The sequence below is a fragment of the Elephantulus edwardii genome, unplaced genomic scaffold (genome assembly GCF_000299155.1).
Source record: "Elephantulus edwardii isolate Elephantulus edwardi_28Jun2011 unplaced genomic scaffold, EleEdw1.0 scaffold00184, whole genome shotgun sequence".
Lineage (NCBI taxonomy): Eukaryota > Metazoa > Chordata > Mammalia > Macroscelidea > Macroscelididae > Elephantulus > Elephantulus edwardii.
The window spans coordinates 3,437,214-3,454,478 of NW_006399934.1; the positions used below are offsets into that span (position 1 = coordinate 3,437,214).

Here is a 17,265-nt window from a genome sequence, read left to right on the forward strand (position 1 = left end):
TCTTCACTCATTAGTGTTCAAGGCCTCAAACCTGTTCCTGAGATGGTTCTGAAATTCAGGTGGGATAGACTCACGGTCATATTTTGGTTGCCTTGGATTTGGTTTAATTTTCCTCAACTTCAAGGTTACTGCCACTTAATTAGTCGAGTTGCCTCTATCCTTGTCCACTGCTGTCTGTTCCTTCTATCTGGGAGCAGGAAGATGTCAAGGCTATCATGTTAAAAACAGGTCACCCACCATATTAATCCTTGCTTATACCCCTGAAAAGTCTCTCTTTCACTTAGGGTAAAAGCCAAAGTTTTTACAATACCCCATAATGTCCCAAAGGTTCTTCCTCTCTCATTACCTGTCACTCTCTTCCCTTGCTGCACTGTCTACCTCACTGATGTGGTTCAACTCACACTTGCCAATCTACTCTTTCAGGTAGAAACCCTTCTGTCTGGGATGCTCTTCCTATAGATAACACCAGGCTCCTCTTACCTCAAAGTTACTGCTCAAGTGATACTTTCTCAGTCTGTGTATCTTGATTATGCCAATTAAACTCAAACTGCTACATGCCCCAATCCTTGGTGCTCCCAAGCCCTTGTAATTTATGAGTTAGCTCTTATTAATTTTGACTCTTGGAGGTTCCATGTGTTTCAGATTAGAACTACACTTCAACGGTTTTCACCAGACCTTCCTTTCAAAGTGCCTCAAGCTGGATTCAACCTGCCAATTTTTCAGTTAGTAACTGAGCACTTAAGGGTCTACAAACTCCTTAAGCCTGCTTTCATTTTTTCAGAGCACTTATTTGCCAACCACAATATACACTTTACTTGTCTATTATACTTGTCTGTTTTCCTTCACTAGAATATAAGCTCCACAAGACCAAGAACTATTGTTCACTTTGTTGAATAAAGTAATCTTGACACCCAGAACAGTGCTAGGTATTCACTTAATAGATACTTATAGAGTAAATAAATGAGTAACATTTTACTAAATTTATTTATAAATATAGGAGTTCTGGCAGCCTGGGGCAAGAAGCTGCGCTGCAATTCTGAGGGCATATGGTTCAAGGCCACCAGCTGCTCGGTGGAAGAAAGAAAGGCAATCTCCCGTGTAATTAACTGTCTCTGAAAACCCACCAGAGAATAAGCTATGGGCTGTTCCAACTCCAAGGTACATAACAACATTTATAAATAAAATCACCTTCTCCCTATTAGACCGATATTTCAGAGGCAAGGAAATGTATTATCTTTCTGGGCCCTTAAAAAAAGTCAGGGAGCCAGGGAGCCAAGCCTCTAGTAGCCTAGTGGGTAAGGAGTTGCATTGCCAACCCAAGGGCAAATGTTTCAAATCCACCACTTTTTCCGGGGGAGAAAAACAATCTCCTCCCGAATGATTTACTGCTACTGAAAAGGTGTGGGAGGGTCAGTTATGAGACAATTGAGTGAGTGAGTAATAAACGTTAGCTGACTGAACAAGTAATGGCCTATGTCAAAACAAGGATCTGAAAATGAACTGCGTATGTTTGAGGTACAGGGGCGTAAAGTTATTAGATATAAGCAAACAGCCCATGATAGAGAATCAAAATAGACATGAGTGAAATAACTTCAAGATGAAAGAGAGTGCCACAAGAAAGACTTTAGTTGGTCAAACTGAATACAATATAAGGAGCAACAAGCTGCTCCTGGAAGGTGCCACTTCTTCATCCTCAAATAAAAAACAAATTCAATGAGAATATTTAGTGGGGTTCTACCATCTGAAACTTCTAACCTGTGGAACTGTAGTCTCCAAGTTGTAGTGCTTATTCAGGAACTTCAGCAGCTTCTGTGAAGGTCGATCAATAGCCAGTTGGTGTGGTTCAACTCGTTCCTTCTGCAAGAAGGGGAGGCTCAAGATAGGTGTGAGGAGTGGGAATAATGGAGGACAAGGGGGCACGGGAGGTGGGGGAGAACCAGGGCCTTTGGAAAGGTTCAGGCCATAGGGGACTTTTAGCTCCATTTTTGGACAGACCCTGAAAAAAGATATATGATACCTGCAACATATGCTGGAAGAGTTCTCGCCCATGGCCATGACGTTGAAGTGACTCGTGGATATAAAAGTCCAAGATACAAAGTGGTTCTACCTCATTGTGAGCTTCACGATCATCCTAACAGGTATAGAATAATAAACATCTTTCAGAACCCTCGCATTGTTCTGCTGCCTCCTCACACCCTTTTGAGTCTCAAGAACAAAAGTGTGTAAAGGACAAAACATACCAAGACAAAGAGCTTCTTGTATCCAACTTTGAGAAAACCAATAATGGCTCCTTTTCCAGCCCTGTAGGAGGCAGTACATAATAAACAAGCTGGTAGCAGTTATTTAGAAGCGGTTGAGCCCAAAAGGGAGAATCAGGTAGAGAAAGGAATTAAGTATGAACATTTGGCACTCACGGTCGGGCTGATGTGTCTTTGAGCACATACATGACGTGGCGGTTACTCTGCATCCTCGATGCACTAGTGATGGGAGCAGGAAGATGCTGGGCCTACCAAGATGACAGTTTCTGCAAATCCCTCTCCAAAGACCTAGTGACCTTTTCTGTCGTCAGAAAACCCCCACCTCTCCATCTTAAGAATTCCCAATACCTTGGCAGAAGCCTTGCCCAGCTCATCTACAATGGTCATAATTTGCTGCTGCAGATCAACACTACAGAAAGAGAAGAGATAGTCAGATACTCACTGAATTAGAAAGTCCTGGGCAGTTACTCTCTGGGACCCGACTCCAGCCTAAATTCAGCACTTGGTGTCTTCCAACTTGATTCTTCACTCCAACCCTCCCAATCCAAACTTTTGCCACACCTCCTCCCAAAGTGCTACATTCCCTCCTCCCTGGAGGTTATAGGGGGAGTGAAGCAGGAAGGGCGGGTCAACCACATCTTTTGGATGGGACCACGTAATGGGCAATGGGATAAAAGATCTCAGATCCAAGTACTGATAAACATCCTTAAGCCTAGGGTCAAGGGTTCTCAAAAGAGCAGGCCTGGACATCAAAAGGAGGGGTCACTAATCAGACCGAGGGGGCGTGGTCCCTAAATCAGATTTCAAGAAAGATAAGGAGAAGGGCCGTGGGGCGGTTATGAAATGTCACCGGGCCGGCGTTGTGGTTCCGGGTCGGCGGGCCGGGGGCCGCAAGTGCTGATCCAGCACCGTGATCCGCTCCGGGAGCAGCGCGTCCACATCGAAAGGGAACTCCATGGCCCATTGTGCGCGACAGCCCCGCCCAGCAGACGTCACTTCCGCCCCGCCCTCGAAGCTTTACTTCCCGCGGCTTCAACAGGCGGGGTCAAGATCCTGCCTTCCTGAAGGACTTGTGCTAGCACCCTGGCCTCTGAGACCTCACTCTTCTTGCCAAGCCTGATGTCCCCTTAATATCCTCTCTCCACTGCCGCATGGGGTGCCACAGTGCCCCATTTTTGCTTGGCTTAATGATGGTAGTACAGTGGCCCGCAAGTGATTGGACAGCATCACACAGCTGCTTGTCCCAGGAGCAGAGCCTCTAGTCTCAATTCTCTCCACACAGGATCATCTTATACCTTTACTTACATGGAGAAAACTCCCCAAACCAAGTAATATTTCTAAGTACAAAGCTCAGACCAATGCAAGTCAGAAACGCAGCTTTATTTTTGAAAAGTTAAACTGACAGAAGTCTTGAAATAGCAACAGAATGTCTTACCCATCACCTTTACATCTATTTACAGTAGGGGAGTGAGGCTTCCCATAACCACACAGTCTTCAGTTTCAGGGGTTTTTTTTGTTTTTTTTTTTTTCTATATTTTATTAACATTTCTTTCCTTTGGCTCTGGGCCTGACACTGGTCACAAAACGGGCATATATTTTAGGGTAACCGGGACTATCATCTGTTCTTCAGCACCATGTGCAAGGCGCCTCCAAATCTGCTGCTGTTCCTAAGGGACACCCGAGGAAGTTTTAGCTGGAGCTGTGTGGGGCACCTCTGGCATTGTTTCAGGCGGGGGTCCACTCTCCTCGAGGAGATGGCCCTGGTAGAGCCGGCGTAGGCGGGACAGCTCTTTCTCTGGGGGTTGCTTCCAGCTGTACCATGGGTACCAGGAATCTCCTGAAACCAGAGTTGGAGCTGGTGGAGTACCACTCACAGCTCCATGAGATGTACTGAAGTCAAGGTCACGGGGTTCAACCTGTGGAATGTGGTAACTGAGGAGACCTAATTAAAAAAAAAAGAGACAGTAAGAAAACTGACTGGAGGAGTAAGGGGACAAATGTGGGCTGACACAGCCTGGGCACTGCCTGTCAAGTACGCAGCTCTGCACCACAGCCATGAAGCTGTACTGTTCCTCATGAGGGAATGGCTTTTTATAGATTGCACAAAGGTGTCCTCAAGTCTAACTCTGAGAAGAATGGGAATACCAGAACACTAGGTCGTGCTAATGAGAAACCTCTACTGGGAACAAGAGGCAGTCGTCAGAACAGAGAAAGGAAACACTGCACAGTTCAAACTTGGAAAGGGCGTATGCCAGGGATGTGTCCTGTCTCCATACCTTTTCAACCTGTATGCAGAACAGATTATCCGGGAGGCTGAGCTCTATGAGGAGAAATGTGGGGTCAAGATTGGTGGACGATCTATCAACAATCTGCGTTATGCAGATGACACAACCCTGGTTGCTGAAACTGAGGAGGACATGAAGCACCTGCTGCAGAGGGTCAAGGATTGCAGCCTCCAATATGGATTGAGGCTCAATGTCAAGAAGACAAAGATTCTCACCACTGGACCAATTGGCAGCAGCAGGATGGATGGTGAAGAGATTGAGATTGTTCACAGCTTTAGTTTGCTTGGCTCCACAGTCAACACTCTTGGCACCAGTAGCCAGGAAATTAAAAGGCGCATTGCCATGGGAAAATCTGCTGTTAGGGACCTCTCCAAAGTACTGAAGAGCAATGGTGTCTCTTTGGAGACTAAGGTGCATCTGATACAGGCCATGGTCTTTGCTATCACTTGTTATGCATCAGAGGGTTGGACAATGACTAAGGAGGATAAAAGGAGAATTGATGCCTTTGAGCTGTGGTGCTGGAGACAAGTACTGAGAGTACCATGGACTGCTAGGAAAACAAACAGATTCATCCTGGAAAGGGTCAAACCGGGCTGTGCTCCTTGGAGGCAAGGATTCTAAGGCTCTGTCTAACATACTTTAGACATGCTGCAAGGAGGGACTGGTCCTTGGAGAGGGACATCATGCTTGGTAGGGTGGAGGGACAGCGCAGAAGGGGAAGGCCCCCTATGAGGTGGACTGATTCAATGATTGGGATAATCGGGATTGCACAGGACAGAGCAGAGTTTAGGGCTGTTGTACATAGGGTCGCTATGAGTTGCAAGCGACTTGACGGCACATAACAACAACTCAATGCTCTAGCTATTGCCTTGAGAGCTTTCATTTGGCACTGACTCACAGCTGACCCGCCACTAGGTTTTCTGAAGCTCTGAATAACATGGGAGAAAACGGCCCATGCTTTTCTTTCAAGGCAGCTGGTGGGTTCAAACTGCCTGCCTCTGGGTTGGCAGCCCAATTCCCTACCTATTGGGCCACTAGAACTCCCTAATCTAGAGATCAGTAGTTGTATAATAAGAAAGAGGGTAAAGAAAAGAGTAAGGAGCAGTGAAACAGTGCAGCACACCAACCTACTTAATGTGGCCCTTCTAGTAAGTAATATCATGGAGAAAAAAGCCTGAAATTGTCAATAATCTCATCTTGCTTGGATCCACAGTCAATACCTTGGATACCAGCCGTCAGGAGATTGGGAGACATAACTTTCCAAGGTACTGAAAAACAGTGATCTAAGTTTAAACACTAAGATTTAATGACTTAAAGGTGTGTCTTTCTCAGTTCAGTCTTCCCAATCACCTGCTATGCATCTGAGAGCTTGACAATGAATAAGGCTGACCAAAGAATGGATGCCTTTAAAGTGGTATTGGAGAAGAGTACTGAATATCTCATGGACTGACAAAAGCAAACATGTATGTCTTAGAGAAAGTGCAATCAGAGTGGTCCTTGGAGGCAAAGATGGTGAGGCTTCATCTCACATATTCTGGACAGGCTGTCAGGAGAGGCTATACCTTGGAAAGGGACATCATGCTTAGAAAGGTGGACGGCCAGAGGAGGAGAGAAAAACCCTCTCTAAACAAGATGAACTGTGACTGTGAACAGTGACTGCGGCATGAGTTCAACTATGTTGGGGATAAGGATGATGCAGGATAGGACAGTTTTTAGATCTGTTGCTCACGGGTTGCTGTGAGTCACACTCAATGCAACTTCATGAGAAACTAGTCCCCACTGAGTTAATAGGCAACATGATAGATGGAGAAAAGACTGAAATTGTCAAAAACTGCATCTTACTTGGATCCATAATCAAGTCCCTTGATACCAGAAAATTATGTGTGCTTATAGCCCACTATGAAGACAAGATAATAGTGATGATAGAGATAATAATAATAATAAAAGTGCTGCATGGTTCCCTTGTGGAGGTGAGTTTATACAAATAAGGTTTATGGAACCCTAAGTAAGTCAGTTTCGCCATCCTGCTAGGCTTAAAATGAGACATTCCACAACTGGAGATGGGGACCTTACTACAATCAGAAGAGCCAAGAGTGGAGCATATCCTTTGGTTCTGGGTCCCTGTTGTGTTAGCCTCCTAGGTTTAGGACATGGAACCTAACCTGTAGGCAGCGGCAGTGGGCCTCACGGCCCACAGAATGAATGCTTTTAAGCTGGTGGTGTATTGGCAGAGTAAGGGATCATCATGCACTCCACAACCAGGCTCACCAAGATCTGTAACTCTCGGGCCATAGGCTTTTTGGGTCTTAGATCTTGGTGAGCCTGGTTGCGGAGTGCATGATGATCCCTTACTCTGCCAATACACCACCAGCTTAAAAGCATTCATTCTATGGCCCGAGAGTTACTGGTGTGTATCTGGACATTTACTGGCAGAACTAAGTACCTTTCTATTATTTGCCAGAGAGGTCAGAGGTCAGGCCAGTCCTAGAGGTCTCAGAGACCAGGGACGTGATGGCCAGAGAGGCCTGCTTCCAAACACAGACTAAAAAGGCTGTATTTTAAGAACAATATCCTGGGTTATTACTGGATCCTGAATATTAACCTATTACTTTCCTAATAAGTCCTATAATCTTAAACACTGCATAGCAACTGCAATTAATTATTAAACCAAGTAGAGCAATGCTTGTGAAATGGATTACTGGTGTCAGAAATAGTTCACTTACAGAAGGACAAATACTGCATAACACCTTTATAAACAGGACTGAGATAGTTGGAGTTGGGGGAAGAACAGGAAAAGAGTGGATAAAGAGGGAACACTGGAACAGATGACAGAAAGAACTGTTTAAAAGGAATATGTTGTTCTCGAGTTGGAACCGACACATAGCTGATACTCAAGCAAGTTTTCAGAGGTAGTTAAGTGCACAGGAGGAGACTGTATAATCCAGAAAAAGAGGTATATTACAAAGTGGACTGGAAGAAAGTGAAAGGAAGGAAAATGCAACAATGAATGAATTTAAAAAAAAAAAAAAGAAGAAACAAAACAAAAATGTCTCGGGAGGAGGTATGTCTGATAACTTGCCTCACAAGAATCAAATTGGAGCTACTGATCTTAATTCTTTCCCTTGTAAAGACAGAGCAGGTCAGATGCTTCTGCCATGTCATTGTTTACATAAAGAGATTAGGAGAGAAGGCAAGGGATGACAGAATGAAGACAGAAAATCTAGCAAAAATATAACAGGTACTATGTGGTGCTGGAGAAGAGTACTGAGTATATTACAGACCACTAAGAGAACAAACAGGTTTGTCCTAGGGAGGATGAAACCAGGCTGCTCCTTGAAGGCAAGGATTCTGAAGATTCATCTGACATACTTTGGGCATGTTATAAGGAAGGACCAGTCCTTATAGAGGGATATCACGCTTAGGAGAGTGGAGAGACCAGCAAGAGAGGAAGACCTTCAATGATATGGATTGATTCAGTGACTGGGGTAATGGGGGTAGGTGTGTCAGAGACAATAAGGCTGGCACAGGATAAGAGCAAGGTTCAGAGCTCTTGTACATGGGGTTACTATGAGTTATAAGCAACTCAAAGGCATATAACAAAATTACTATCTTCTTGGGTGGAAGCATTTATATCCACCCTAAGTCACCATCTTTCTGCCTTTCTGGACTGCCCTGTGTTCCTTCTCATGCTCACCAAGATCCCTGGCTTTCTCGATGGCCTTGGTCAACTTCCTGTGCTGCTTCATACAGACTCCTGTAAGGGAGAAAAAAGATGAGTGGAAAGAAATATAACTTGGCACTTGGTTCTATAAGGCAGTCAACAGAAAGAACTATTTGGTAACAAGGTGCTGGATTTAGATGACACAGCTCTACCAATGACTCCATTTCTCTGACCCCTCCATGGACTTCAGTTTCTACATCTACCTAATGGGGACAACTCTTGAGAGCTGAAATTATGACTTGGAATGCTCTAGCCACTATAGATGAGGAATCACTAAGTGGTAGGGACTGAATTGTGTCCCTCAAAATATGTGTTGGGAATAGTTGTCTCGTTGCATTAACAAAGCACGGTTTATGATGTATCTTGAGTTGACCTCTCTTTTTTAGAAAATTTTTATTTTATTATTTTTGTGTGTACCATCAAATCAGATCTGACTGGTACAAGAGGAAATTGCCCCTCCTTCTCCAGCAAAGCATCTGGTGGATTCAAACCATATACCTTTGAGATTGCAGTGGAGCTTTGTGCCACTAGGCCACCAGAACTCCCTGAGTTGATCTCTTTTGAGATGAGATTAAATAAGTGAGTGGAGCAGAGATGGGAGAAATACTAAGCTAGATGAAAATCATATAGCAGCAACTCAATTAGACAATGACTTTCCTTTAGAGTCAAAAGAAAAAATTTTGTTGAGAGCTAGCACCCTGACTTCATTTTTGGCTTATTAAATTTTGAGAAATTTGGTTTGTTAAACAAGATATATCTGTGGTATTTGTGTTACATGGTAAGAAAGCTCCAAGACAAGAAGCAGAACCCAATTCAAGGGTTGTTGTTATGTGGCCTAGAGTTGCCTGTGACTCACAGTGACTTTAGGTAAAACAGCTTTGAACCTTGCCCTATCCTGAGCCAGTATCTGACACACCTACCCTCATCCCCCAGTAACTGTGTCAATTTATCTCACCCACAGTCTTCCTCTCCTGTGCTGTCCCTCCACACTTCCAATGATGTCCTTCTCCAAGGACGGGTACCTCCTGGCAATACGCACAAAGTGTGTCAGATGGCGTTTCAAAATCCTTGCCTCCAAGGAGTAACTTGGTTTCAAGGATAAATGTGATGAATTTCAGGGTTAAGTTGGACAATACACAAAGATTCGATATGTATATAAAGGAGTTCTGATCAAGTGAAGGCAAAATGAAAGTATCAAACTCTCTTTAGAGTCAAATCATTCTCTGCCAATTTAACTTAAAACAGGGAGTGGCAAAAAATTTCTAGAAAAGGCCAGAGAGCTGTACATTAGGCTCCAGAGGCCCTATATTTTCTGTCTCAGTTACTTAAGTGAGGCAAGATTTGTTGATGGTGTCTAAATGTAGCTCAGATACAGCTATATATAATATGTAAACAAATGCACACACTTGTGTTTCAATAAACTTTATTTACAAAACCTGGCAGTGTCCTTGCTGGATTAAGCCTGATGTATAGTTATGGGGTATAATGCTTAACTATTAAGTATTTATTTCCAAATTGAAAAATCTAACTCAATTGTTAATAGTACATGAAAAATTACCCAATACTCAATTTGTAAGTAGAGCCTTTTGTAAAAGGGAAGAAATATTATACTAAGGAAGTTACTACCACAATTTATCTTCTAAGAGCTAAGACTTATTGCCATCAAGTTGAAAGAGACGTCCTTCAGTAGGTTGTCAGAGGCTGTTAACAGCATGAGCAGAGATTATGCATCTTTCTCCTGCAGAGCTGCTGCAAGATCCAAACTGCCAGAGGGGCCACCTTTAGCAGTGCAACTCCCTATGGACTAGACCATCAGCATTCCCTATGTTTAGATAGTTACTTAGACAATTATCTATTTAACATAAAAGAATCACTGTTACATCAAGATTTCCAAAAAGTTCAACCATACTTTTTATGCATTAAATTAGAATGACAGAGTCATCTGTGGTTATAACTGAATAAATGAAGTGTCCTAAGGTAAACCTTCAGCTTATGAAATGCCAAGTGAGTTTTGATTTTTGGACTCCAGTTCTTAGCACATTTCATTATAATACTGTCTTCCTGTATTGCCCTTTGAAATCTTCTATTTAGCTCATTAACCGTCTTTTAAAAATGCATTTTATTATTTTGTGTGTATGTACCGTCAAATCAGATCTGACGGGTACAGGAGGAGATTGCCCCTTCTTCTCCAGCAGAGCATCTGGTGGATTCGTACCGCATACCTCTGGGATTGCAGTGCAGCTTCATGCCACTAGTCCACCAAAGCTCCCATCAGCTCATTAACTTCTTGATTTCTTCCCTTTGCTTTGGCTCCTCAGGGCTCTAGTGCAATAGTCAAGAGTACCTTCTGACATCCATTTTGGTCTTTTCTTCTTCTGTCTTTGTAATGACCTTTTGCATTCTTTATGGATGATACTCTTGATATACTCCCAAAGCTCATCTGGTTCTTTAGTGTTCAAAGCCTCAAACCTGTTCCTGAGTTGGATTTTAAACTCAGATGGTATAGACTCAAGGTCAAAATTTGATTCCTGTGGATTTGACCTTCTTTAGCCTTAATTTGCTGAAACTGAGGTGGACCTGAAGCGTTTGTTATAGAAGGTCAAGTGGACAATATGGACTGATATTCAACATTAAGAAGACAAAGATTCTCACCACTGGCCTATAATGGATGAGATTGTTAACAGTTACAGCTTGCTCAGCTCCACAATGAACATTCTTGGCATCAGCAGTCAGGAAATCAAAAGACAAACTGCATTAGGTAAATCTGCTGTCAGGTACCTTCCCAGAATACTGAGAAGCAATGATGTCAGTCTAGAGACTAAGGTGTGCCTGATCCAGTCCATGATCTTCACAATTACTTACAATGCATCAGAGAGCTGGATAATGACTAAGGATGATAGAAGAATTATTGATGCCTGAATATACCATGGGCTGCCAAGAAAACGAATAGGTCTGTCTTGGAGAAAGTGAAATCAAGTTTCTCCTTGGAGGCTAGGATTTTGAAGTTCAGTTTTAAATACTTTGGGCACGTTGCCAGGAGGGACCAATCCTTGGAGAAGGAGATCAAGATCAAAAGGATGGAGAGACAGTACAGGAGAGGAAGACCCCAGATTAGATGGATTGATACAATGACTAGGGCAATGGGGGTAGGTGTGTCAGAGTCATTGAAGACTGGCTCCAGACAGGGCACCCTTCAGAGTTACTGTACATGGTGTCTCTGTAAGTCGCAAGCAACTTGACAGCAAATAACAACAAGGTAAATCTACTCCCCTGGCAAGAGGTATGATGCACTAACCTGTGTATAGAGCATGGTAGATAATACCAGTGTGGGCGCAGACAAATTGTTCTAAGAGCTTGATGTTCTGTGGGAGAGAACAAGAGAGAAGCATGATTGGAGGAGGGAAGAGTAACAAGACCTGCAGGCTGACAGTATACAATCCCAACATATTCACATGAACTACTTTAACCCCACCACCTCTAAAGATACCGTAGTAGCAACATAAATACTAAGCATTAGAAAAGCCATTTTACATGTTAGCATGAGAGAAGCCATTTTGTCCTGACAGCCATTTTAAGAAATATTTGCTTCAATAATTTGGCAATAATATGGGTTGCTAAGGTTTGTGTTTCCCAGTACATGCTGACCCAGCTTGGTTACTACGTCCTGACTACATTCCTGTATGTGGCCCAGGGCCCGGACACCCAAGAGAAATCACAAACAATGATAACTCCCAAATGGGAAGAAATCTCAACTGCCAACCACAATGCACTTCGTGTAATCCCCATTCCCAATCTCTGTATATAAACCCAATCTTTGCTTCCCCTCAGGGTCTGAACAGTTTGGACAATAGCTGATGTTCTTGACCTGTGCTTAATTAAAGGTTTGTTAGTCTCTAATATTGGCTGTATTTAAATCTCGCATTTTCTGCCATAATAGCACTACTCTCTTTCATGACCCACCTTTTAATCCAACCTACTCATGAATACTCCAGTAAATTTCCTGCCTTTCAACCACTTCATATGTCATATACTACACTCTGACTCAAGCTCAGAGTATTCTCTTCTGTAGGGGTTAGTTCCAAAGTCAGCCTCTTGGGTAAAAATATCAAGGTTATCAAATATGCAAATCCTCTCAATCCACACCCATGTTTATTGCAGCTTTGTTCACAATAGCAAAGAGTTGGAAACAACCCAAGTGTCCATCAACAAAGGAATGGACAGAGAAGCTCTGGTATATTCACACAATGGAATACTATGCTTCACTGAAAAACAAGAAACTCATGCAATATTATACAAAATGGGTGACCCTGGAGGACATTATGCCGAGTGAAACATCTCAGTCACAAAAGGACAAATACTGCATAATGCCACTGTTGTAAAGCAGACTGACATTGGGGTTGGGGGGAAACTAAGAAAAGAGAGGATAAACAATGCATACGCCACTGAATCAGTTAAGGGAGAATCGTTTAGGAGGAATACATGATTAGGTATTACTGTCATGACAGGAGTCCAGAATGAATGTTGCACAGTGCAGTGGACTTGTGAGGAGGGATTGTATAACAATGAAAGAATTTTTCTTTTACTTTTCAAAGAGAAGAGCGAATTGGGGGGAAGGGGGGGAGGGAGAAAAGTGCAACAATGAATGAATGGAAATCATTAAGTCTCTGTAAACTTTTATTAACAAAAAAACAACCCACAAAACAAACAATCAAAATCCTCTCAATCACCAAAATGATATGGCATGTATACATATTTCAATACTGTTAACAATGTATGAATATATAAACACACATGTAAGAGTACACAAACACACATGTGATTATGTGTATTTACAGGGAATTCTGGTGGCTTAGTGGTAAACTTAAAGGCACTGGGCTCGAATCCACCAGCGGTTTTGTAGGAGAAATATGAGCACTGCCCTTTCATGTGATTTATACCCTCTGAAAACCTGATGAAGCTGTCAGCTAGTAGTCAGCAAAATCATCCACACAATTCCATCTACAACTTCTCTTTTTCCCTTTTTTCTCCTTTTCTATTTCAATCAGAAAAGTTATCTACGTGACTCCTCTGTAACCTATGCCAGACTAGAGCAGTCAGGTACTCCTGGCAAGGGACAGATACACATTCAACTTTCCTGAAGACCAGTCATTTCATGTCTACTCAAGTGCTTCCACTGCAAGCTCTGAGAACTTTCCTGATTAAAGAACAAGTTCTGATCTTTTTACTCTGTTTAAAATCTTTTTGAGTTGAGGAAATCCCAAGAGATTGTATGCCTTAATTCACACACTCCATGCCCACTCTGCCTGGCCTGTGTCATGACAGTTTTTAATTTTTTTCTTTTTAGTGAATTAAATAATGTCCACTAAAACATGTTGTAAATTTTAACTTCAACACTTGTGGTTAATAATCTTTTCAGAATTATGAGATAAAGTGAGTTAAGCCGATGATCACCCAAGTCGTGAGAGTATCTTGATTTTAGTGGGAAATGGAAGAGCTGGTAGGTGGTAGGGTTGCTTAACCCAATGACATTCCAAAGCCATCACAGATTTTAGACATCACCTAACATCAAGTAGAAAAAGATTCTCACCACTGTGCCAAACAGCAGCACCATGATAGATGGAGAAGAGATTGAGGTTGTTAACAGTTGCTAGGCTCTACAATCAACAATCTTGGCACGAGCAGTCAGGAAATCAAAAGACAAACTGCACTGGGAAAATCTGTTGTCAGGGACCTCTCCAGAGTACCAAAAAGCAATGATGTCAGCCCAGAGACTAAGGTGTGCCTAATCCAGGCAATAATCTTTGCAATTACTTGCTCTGCATCAGAGAACTGGACCATGACTATAGAAGATATAGTCTTTGAGTTGTGGTGCTAAAGGAGAGTCTTGAACATATCATGGACTGCCAAGAAAACAGTTTATCTCAGAGAGGGTGAAACCAAATTTCTCCTCAGAGGCTAGGATTCTGAAGATCCGTCTTACATACTTCGGGCATATGGCAAGGAGGAACTGGTCCTTGAAGAAAGGCATCATGCTCAGAAGGGTGCAGGGACAGCACAGAAAAGGAAGACCCCGGATTGAGATGGACTGATATAGTAACTGGGGCTATGAGGTTGGTGTGTCAGAATCAGTGAGACTGGTTCAGGACAGGGCCGGCTTAAGATCTGCTGTACACAGGGTTGCAGCTGACTTAACAGCACATAACAACAACAGTAGTTACTCAGTTTAGCATATGCTGTATTTTGAGTCAAACTTGTTTTTTAAAATATGGATTAAAATGTATGTCAGCACACATAGAAAACTTGAAGAATAAACAAGAACTTCTCTCCAGAGTCGGCAACTTACCTCTAGAGTTAGCATTCTAAAGTTTTAATTTTAGACTCCTAAACTGTGGGAACTTCCAGTCTGTTCAAGTCCCCTATTTGTTATACTTCTGTTGTACCAGGACTAGGTAACTAGAAGACTACTAACCAGTGATTGACATAATAACAAAATACAGTACCAGCTCAACATTTTTAATAATGAGCTCTGATAGCTTATTAATGAGCTGCAGAGCGAACCCAAAGGCATGTGGTTCGAATCCACCACAAAAATGGGCAACCTCCTCTTGTGTGATTTACTACCTATAAAGACCTGCTGGTGAGTCAGCTATGAGTCGACTCTGACTCAACGGGACTTCACAAACACAGTAACTATAATACATATAAAGGAACCTTTCAGACAGTATTTTCTTAAGTCATTTCTCTTACCTTCCAATTTACACTACAATATTCAGTGTATTCAGATCCAGTTTTTATTAAGACAGGGAGAAAAATTGTGCTTTTAACATCAGATAGCAAAAAATAGCTGCCGGGATACCAGATTACAAAGAAGTGTAAGGCAGCTCTGGTAATCTTTAATACTACAAAAACCTAAACCCACTCCTGTGTTAAGTCAATCCCAATTCATATCAACCTTATAATAGAACAGAGAAGGACTGTACCAGAGGATTTCCAAATCTGTACATGTTTACAGAAGCAGACTGCTACAACTTTTCCTGTGGAGCAGGTAGTAGGATTGAACTGAGGATCTTTAGGATGGAAACCTAGTACTTTAACCATTGTGCCACTAAGGTACCTTTTAACATTTCAAAGAGGTGTCAAATTCTTATCTTAGAGAAAAGCTCTCTGGATTCTTCTTACCCTGAAGTCTACGTGCAACTTGTGATCCCGGCAGATGGGGCAAGGGTTCCCAGCAATTTTATTCCCACGCTGTAGAGAGAAGAAATTGGAGAGGACAGTCAAAGCCCAGGAGAAAAAATGTTGCTACTATCTCCACTATGGCCTATGTCCCCACTGTACAATCCACATACATGCCAGCCTTACAAACTCACAATACATGTCTTTCGAGTTCGCTGTGAAGGTATGCCACCTTTGTGATTGCGACGGTAGTCAGCCCAGACTGGGCGAGAACCATACCTGTTCTGGTACTCTGAAATAAGAAATGGTGTAAATTACTGCATGGTGGAATGGGAGAGAGGTCTCTGAACTTCTCTCAGACTCTATCTTTTCCACCCTTTCCATTCAGTGGTACCTTCTGAGTCAAGGTATTTCCAGGGTTCATCCTCATAAGGAGAAACGGGAGCTGAAGGCAAAGACTCTTCCTCACAGGAGGCTTTGGTGCAAAAAGCCTGAAAGGAAATCTATGAAGAAAGGAGTATGAGAGCATGAATACAACAATGTACTGTTTCCCACACTGTGTGAAAATGGTAAACACTTGTTGTATTACTACACAGAATGGAGTCGTTTTTTACAATTATTATTACTATTTGCTGATTTAATAGTTTGGGTTTTATTTTTTCCATTCATGTACATTTTCTTTCTCACATTCCATCATTCACGTTGTGCTTCATACAGAACGCAGTAATTTTTGTTGGGGGGTCTGTCATAGCCAATTCTAAAATAGAAGCTCAGTTGAGAGGATAATTAGGATAGATGAAATCTTACTGAAGAAGATGCTGCAGTAACCTGGCACATACTATGATATTCAATGCTTTTAGGGAAAACGAATCGCGCCTGGGGGGAGAGGAGGGAGAATGTCTAGGTTTTTGGAAGTAAGACGTCTATAAGCAAGGGTATTCATAGAACAATTGAATCCCTGACTCAATCTAATTCTGAGTCACCGAGTTACCCAGCCTCATAAAAAGTTCAACATCAGTAAGATCTAGAGTCCTAACGCTAGCATTAAAAGCTAGCAAGCTTGTTATTAACTCTATGGTGACCCCATCTCTCCTCGCTTCCACTTCAGGGAGTGGCACTTTGGCCAGACTCCCCATCAGCCCGTGCCCCACCAAAATGCCAGCCCTGTTTTACCAAGGACTTCCAGGATGGGGAGTACAGGACACCAGAAGAAATCCTTAAACCAGAAGACTCAGTTAGTTATTTAGTGAGAAAGAGAGAGCTGAGAATCCGATCACCCAAGTGCTAAGAATGTACCGATTTTATTTGCTGCTTAAGTGGTTCTACCTAAGGAACAATTCCAACATCTAGCTACTGAGGTAAGACGACAATAGATAATTAAACCTAATCTTGTCTCTTTGTTCTCGATTTGGGTCTAAAAATGCAAGCAATAATGCGGTGGCTGGTAGTGGGCGGGGCTGTACAAGCGCTGGTTAAACCTTGAGCCTTGCAAAGTGGGGAAGACGCCACCTCAACCTCCCGAACTTCTGGCAGTGGAGTAACAATACAGATACGGTACAGCGAAGCTAGGATTGTACAAAACGTGTTTCAAGGAGTTACCTGAACTCTCTGGGCACTTCTGAAAGAGGAAAGGCTAGGAAACCGCCTCACCAGCGTGCCCAATGTGAAGGTCGCCATCTTGACGTACGTCCAACCTGGGAGTGCCTGTAAGGCGACTGGGCATACTCTATGATCCTGGCGAGCTAGCGCCAAGGACGAGACCGCAGTGAGGAAGGCAGCAGCGCGCTTGCGTCAGAACGGCAGCGGGGGTGGGGGTGGGGGACGT

The 17,265-nt window shown here is 42.8% G+C and overlaps 2 protein-coding genes across 2 annotated transcripts in view; both read right to left on the bottom strand.

The window, feature by feature from the left end:
• Positions 1 to 2,896, bottom strand: part of ATAT1 (alpha tubulin acetyltransferase 1) — a 16,262-nt gene extending 13,366 nt beyond the window's left edge. Inside the window, 6 exon segments of the mRNA XM_006903690.1 lie at positions 1,756 to 1,857; positions 2,018 to 2,131; positions 2,241 to 2,301; positions 2,415 to 2,506; positions 2,607 to 2,667; positions 2,820 to 2,896. Coding sequence (XP_006903752.1) covers positions 1,756 to 1,857; positions 2,018 to 2,131; positions 2,241 to 2,301; positions 2,415 to 2,506; positions 2,607 to 2,667; positions 2,820 to 2,896 — 507 coding nt within the window.
• A 1,029-nt stretch (positions 2,897 to 3,925) lies between these two features.
• MRPS18B (mitochondrial ribosomal protein S18B) lies at positions 3,926 to 17,117 on the bottom strand. The gene is made up of 7 exons (XM_006896280.1): positions 17,040 to 17,117; positions 15,835 to 15,943; positions 15,635 to 15,732; positions 15,444 to 15,512; positions 11,560 to 11,626; positions 8,238 to 8,297; positions 3,926 to 4,200 (listed from the first exon to the last, which is right to left on the bottom strand). Exons 1-7 carry the CDS (start codon positions 17,115 to 17,117, stop codon positions 3,926 to 3,928), a joined length of 756 nt encoding a protein of 251 aa, XP_006896342.1.
• Positions 17,118 to 17,265: the final 148 nt, after the last annotated feature.

Excerpts from the sequence above, each read along its gene's own strand:
- MRPS18B (XM_006896280.1), bottom strand. The coding sequence starts at position 17,117 with ATGGCGACCTTCACATTGGGCACGCTGGTGAGGCGGTTTCCTAGCCTT. Across the intron at positions 15,944-17,039 it reads GAAGTGCCCAGAGAGTTCAG|ATTTCCTTTCAGGCTTTTTG; the intron begins GTAACTCCTTGA and ends CTTTCTTCATAG. Across the intron at positions 15,733-15,834 it reads GAAATACCTTGACTCAGAAG|AGTACCAGAACAGGTATGGT; the intron begins GTACCACTGAAT and ends TTCTTATTTCAG.